General features: G+C 55.8%; 1 protein-coding gene across 1 annotated transcript in view; it reads right to left on the minus strand.

The window, feature by feature from the left end:
- Osbpl5 (oxysterol binding protein like 5) overlaps positions 1-5,003 on the minus strand; it is an 80,908-nt gene extending 75,905 nt beyond the window's left edge. The window contains exon 1 of the mRNA XM_033756514.1: positions 4,964-5,003. Coding sequence (XP_033612405.1) covers positions 4,964-4,978 — 15 coding nt within the window. The 5' untranslated portion in view covers positions 4,979-5,003. The remainder of the gene's footprint in view (positions 1-4,963) is intronic.
- Between the last annotated feature and the right edge of the window lie 329 nt (positions 5,004-5,332).

Below are 5,332 nucleotides of genomic sequence, written 5' to 3' on the forward strand. Positions count from 1 at the left end.
GGTATACAGTACAGTTACATTCATCACTGGGATCTTGTACCTTTACAGGTCTTGGTTCTCATTTTTTCCCCTTATCCCTGCCTTCCCTTCACCCCCTCCTCCCTTCCCTATTTACAAAAACTTTATTTCCATTTTTTCATTTTCTCATATTTTTCCCTTATTTCCTTTGCCCTACCCTTCTGAATTCCCCTACACCTTTAGCCCTTTCCTTCCTATTTCATGTTGTCAATTATACCATTAGGATCTTATTCATAATTATAGGGTTTTCACACCAGAGAAACTATTCGGTATTTACACCTGTGTTGTTTTTGTTTTTGAGTGAATACCATGTGCTGGGCTTGCAGTAGGTGCTCCACCTTGCTCCAGCAGCCTCAGTGGTCAGGACAGGTGAGTATATGGTGGGAGGAGCAAACTGGGATGGCCCTGGGCCTTTGCAGCAAGCCCTCCTCCCCGACAGTCAGGCCTCAGCTCTGCCCCAGCGCCTTGACCCTGGTTGACCACTCACTGTGGACAAGGTAGCCTTTGGGCTCTGGCTGGGACCAGTTTGCGACTCAAGCCTCTTCTTTCTCTCCCCAAGCCACCTACTCCCTAGCGTGTGTCACGAATGAAGAGCCCATGAGGTCCTTCAGCAAACCCTGTCCTACACTGACCCCTGCTGGAAGGAAGGGAAGTTGCTCTGGAGAAGAAAACCACTGCGGCCCACTGGGTCAAGCACAAGGTGGGCTGGAACTGGCATTCTGGGTACTACAGTAACTTCTACCTTGGTCGCTGAGACTTCTCAGGCAGTATTGACTGTAACCAGCCAAAATCTCCTAATTGTTATGAGAGGCTGGGTCTGGCTTGGGTAAGTTGCTTTGGCTGTCTGTCACCTGTGTGCTCAGCTTACCTGCAGGTAGCATCTGGCCTAGGATATTTCTACTTCCTGCCCTGGACCAGTTTCAACATCCTACACAACTCCTGGGGCTGGCTGTCGCCTGGTCTCTTGGAAATAGGGTCACAGCAGATGTGATTAGCCAAGATAAGATGGGGCCACTTCTCCAGCTTGACCGATGTCCTTAATCAAAATGAGATTTGGACACACACACACACACACACACACACACACACACACACCCAGGGAGAAAGTCATGTGAAGATGCAAGTAGAGGAAAATGATGTTTCTACAACCCAAGGAGCACTGAGGATGGCCAGCCACCACTAGAGCTGCAGCAGACCCTCACAGCCTCAGGAAGACCAGTCTACACTTGGGGTCCCGGCCTCCAGAAGATACACTAGGATTGTTCAGCCCCCAGGCCATGGTTCTCAGTCCCTGGAAACAAGCGCACAGCCCATCTGTATTGACTGAAGATGGACCTGTCCAAGGCTGTGACAAGGGCCTTAGGTTGGGCCTGTGAAGGGGTGACAGGCACAGAGCATAGGTCCAAAGGGCACTGATGACACCCAGTGGGGGCTTAGTTAAAAGCTTTTGGGGCTCACCTGTAACCCAAGGCAGCCAGACAGGCCCCATCTGTTCAATGAGGCCAATGTGACCTCTCTCTGTCCTTCACACACCTACCAAGAACACAATGACGCCTGTGGTGACGGCAAGCTGCAGGTGCTAGTGACAGGGTCTCCGGAGAAGAAGGTGCTGAGTCTTCTTGGGCCAGTATTCGGCCAGCATTCCTCACTCTTGGAGGCTTCCCCTGTGGGCCAGTTTGTGTCCTGGTGGGTAGTGGGTGACAGCCTCATGACTGGCTAGTGACAGTGTTCCTATGTGGCTGACTGAGGTCAGGCATTCTGTGCCCTTAGGAACCCAGTCTAGGAACCTGGTCTGGGCAAAGCAGAGTCCCACCTTCCAGACTGGCATTCAGGGGACAGATGGCAAGCATGCAGATGGGAGGAAAGACCTCTGCGGTCCCCTCCCTGCCACCCCACACACCTCAGGCTTGGTGTGATACCTGGAAAGCTCCAGCCTGGGTCATTCCCCAGATCTGGCCTGGAGATGGAGCCTAGAAGATGCAGCCAGGGATGCCTGAGCAGGATGTGAGTTGGAGGTTCCTGGACCACAGGGGTCTGGAGAGAAGGACACTTTATCCAGGACATCCAGGATGAGGATAAATTACTGGCCTGACAAGGACTACCATCCCGAGAATGCTGGCCCTGACCCAGGCAAGATATGAAAATTTCCAGCTGGAAATGAAGGCCCTGAAGGTGACCAGGATCTGTCCTGAGTCTCAGAGTCACCTTGGGGCTGGGAGTCCTGCAGCCTGCTCTGGTTGGCAGGAGCTGGGGTGACCTTGTCTCTGCCTTGGCTTCACCCTGGGGAGTGTGAGGAGGAAGTGGCTGGGGAGTCTTGGTGTTGTCTGACCCTTGGAATTGAGGGGCAGGTAGGTCAAGGATCTGGGTGGAGGCTGGAAGCGCCCCAGTGAGTCACTGAGGCTCGGGGTACGTGTGGGGAAGGGAGGGAGCGGCGTGTTCACTGGTTTGGGCATTGTCCAGCCTCCTCTCTTCGCTCACTGTTGCCCATTAGACACTGTCTAATGGCACCTCCAAGACCCCCTCCCCAGTCACCCTGGCTCCTGGCTCTGGGTGCCTCCACCCGGGCCACTGGGGTAGAAGAAGCTTTGAATTGTTAGGGGCTTTGACCACAGTGACAGGACACCTCTGTACCCACAGGCCCTGCAAGGAGGTAGCCACTGGGGCACCTGATGCCTGCCCATCTCCCTGTCCCTTGGCACCTGGCAGCCTGGTGTTCTTCCTTTCTGCTCCCTCCCCTTCCCTGGCTTAGGAGCTGCACTTGTATTTGAGATTGTGCTGAGTCCAATTGCTATTCCTCTCCTCTCCTCCTCCCCAACTGCCAAGGCCAGGAGCTGGCCAGGGGCAAAGGGGATGTCTAGGAACTATGAGCTGACTCTCAGAGCAGAGGCTAATGAGACCAAGGGGCAGAAGATTGTGGGGACTGAAGGAATCCTGGGGTCTCAGTTCTAGACTCCCAATCATGCCTGAGAAACTGGGGTCCCTGGTGGTGATCTCATCTGGCCTAGCCAATTCATCCATCTCCCTAGAGTGGACAGTGGCCCTGGGTCCTGGACCACACTGTGTGAACTGGACTGTATCCTGGGTGAACTCCTGCTTCTTGCTTGGTTAAGGATGGCGCTTGAGGATTTGTGGGGACCCTCCTGCACGCATTCATGAATGCCCTGTGCAAGCTCTTCTCCCTCTTTGCAGACAAGAAACCAAGGGTCAGAGGCTCTGTGGCCCTCCTAAGGCTGTGCAGCTGGGACTCCGCCCAGGTTCTCAGTTTCCCCACCTTTGGTGCTCAGTCTGCACTTAGGGTCTTGTCCCTTGTGCTGCCCTGCCTTGACTTAGAGTCAAGAGGTAGGGCTTTGATGGGGGCCACCCTGAGAAAGCATCAAGTCTCTCCACCAGGACTCCCATAAACACCCTCCAGGGTGTCCTGCTGGCCATGTTCCTGTGTGTACACAGAGCAGGTGGTCCCTAGCAGCAGGACTCTTGGCTGACTGGTGGAGTGGAAGCAATGTGAATCCTGAAAAGCCTGCTGGGTCCTGAGCAGCACAAGACAAGACACGGGAGTTCCTGGGCAAGGCATTCTGGGTGGGTGGCTGCCACTCGTAAGGGGTGTTACATAAACGCTGGAAGAGCTTGCAGCATGGTCACTGCGCCCCTCTTGGTTGCTATGGGGGCCATGGGGGCCATGCCCCTAACCTTCCCCACCAGCACCTGGTGAGTGTGAAGCCCCAGTTAGTTCCACCCTATTAATCAGTACAACTACCCCACCTGCTCTGGCTCTCTCCCTGGAGCCCTACTTGTGACTTCAGCTTCCCCTCATGACTCTTGCATCCCCAGGTGCGGACTGGTCCTCTGTTCTCAGGAGTCTCAGAACAAACAGCTGAGGCTGCCCCACCATGCAGTTCAGAGATCCTCAGGCTGAGGGCCAGCAGGGGTCAGCACACTATGACCTCAGGCTGGATGGTGGACCTCCTTCAATGGGGTCTGCGCCCATCAGTCTCTGTCCTGGGATCGCAGCTCTGCCCAAAGGCCTGGCCCCCGGCCCCCGAGGACTTCACCTCAGCCCCCAGCACCCCTGTCTCTACTCAGTGGTCTGGGCAAGTTCTTGGACAGTTCCCAGAGTGTGGGAGACCCCTCCACCACCATTTGATTGTCCTCAGCTGTCTCCTCTATTCTGCAATGCGATGTTAGATCAGGAGTTTTGTAATAGCTCCTCTCAAGTCTTTTTCTTAAAAAGAATAACTGAATGAGGGCTGGGGATTTAAAGCACAAGGGCTGGAGTTCGATCCCCAGTACAAATAAATAAATAGATAACTAAACAACTGAATGAAAGAAGTCAAAAGTCACAGGCACAGACAGGACAGAAGAATGCTTCACAAGGGACAGCACACAAGGGGCTGGTGTTTGCCAACAAGTCCTAGAGCTCCCACACTCTTAGCCCACCTGTCTGGCTTCCCTGCCCCTGGAAGGGTCATTCAGTCCCTTCACCAGCCTGGTGCCCCCTGTGGCTGTGGTGGCAGCAGCTGGCCTGGAGGAAAGAGGGAGCAGGCTCTGGGATGTGGGTGCAATGCAGCAGCCAGTTCTGGGGCACCTCAAGGTGGCGCTGCTGGAACCCACTGCCTACTCTAACTGCCTACTGGGCTCTGAACAGGCGCGATCCAGCACCAGTGTTGATGGTGCCCGGCAGGGTTCTAGCCTGGCTGGTCAAGGGTGCAGCCCCAAGGCACTTTGATGTCTGCAAAGCACAGCCGCAGGGCTAGAGGAGACTGAACTCGCAGGCAGAGAAGGCTCCCCAGTTCCCTCCTCAAAAGGTTCCAGACCCTCAAGTATAGGGACCACAGCATCCCCGGTGCTGCCGCAGCAGCATGGCCTCAAAGGAGGGGACCCACACACACCACCTGCGAGGCGTGGGTGCTCAGGTGTCTGGGCGGGGGCTGCATAGGACGGCACTCACCGTGCAGCAGGGCATGAGGGCGGCGGGGTCTCTCCTCCAGGCTGGTCCTCGCTGCCGGGTTCGGCTCTACTGTACCCAGTGGGCTGTGCCCGCCCAGCGGATCGCTCAGCCAATGGCACACACCCCGACTGCTCCGCCTCCAGCTCAGGCTCTTCCTGGCTGGGACCCTGCTCCAGACCAAGGATCTGGGTCCTCTCAACCGCGCAGGTGTTGCGCTCCTGTACGGGGAGGGTGCAGCGTCTGGTGGGGCCCTGAGGGGGCTGTTGCAGAGGCTGGGGGATCTCCGGTGCACATCCCAGGGGTAACCACAACTGACCCCTTGTGTAGTATATCTAGGACCAGCTGTCCCTTTCAGCAGGACCAGCTGCA

This window comes from Fukomys damarensis, unplaced genomic scaffold, assembly GCF_012274545.1.
Source record: "Fukomys damarensis isolate Sample0158 unplaced genomic scaffold, DMR_v1.0_HiC HiC_scaffold_27, whole genome shotgun sequence".
NCBI classification, from domain to species: Eukaryota; Metazoa; Chordata; class Mammalia; order Rodentia; family Bathyergidae; genus Fukomys; species Fukomys damarensis.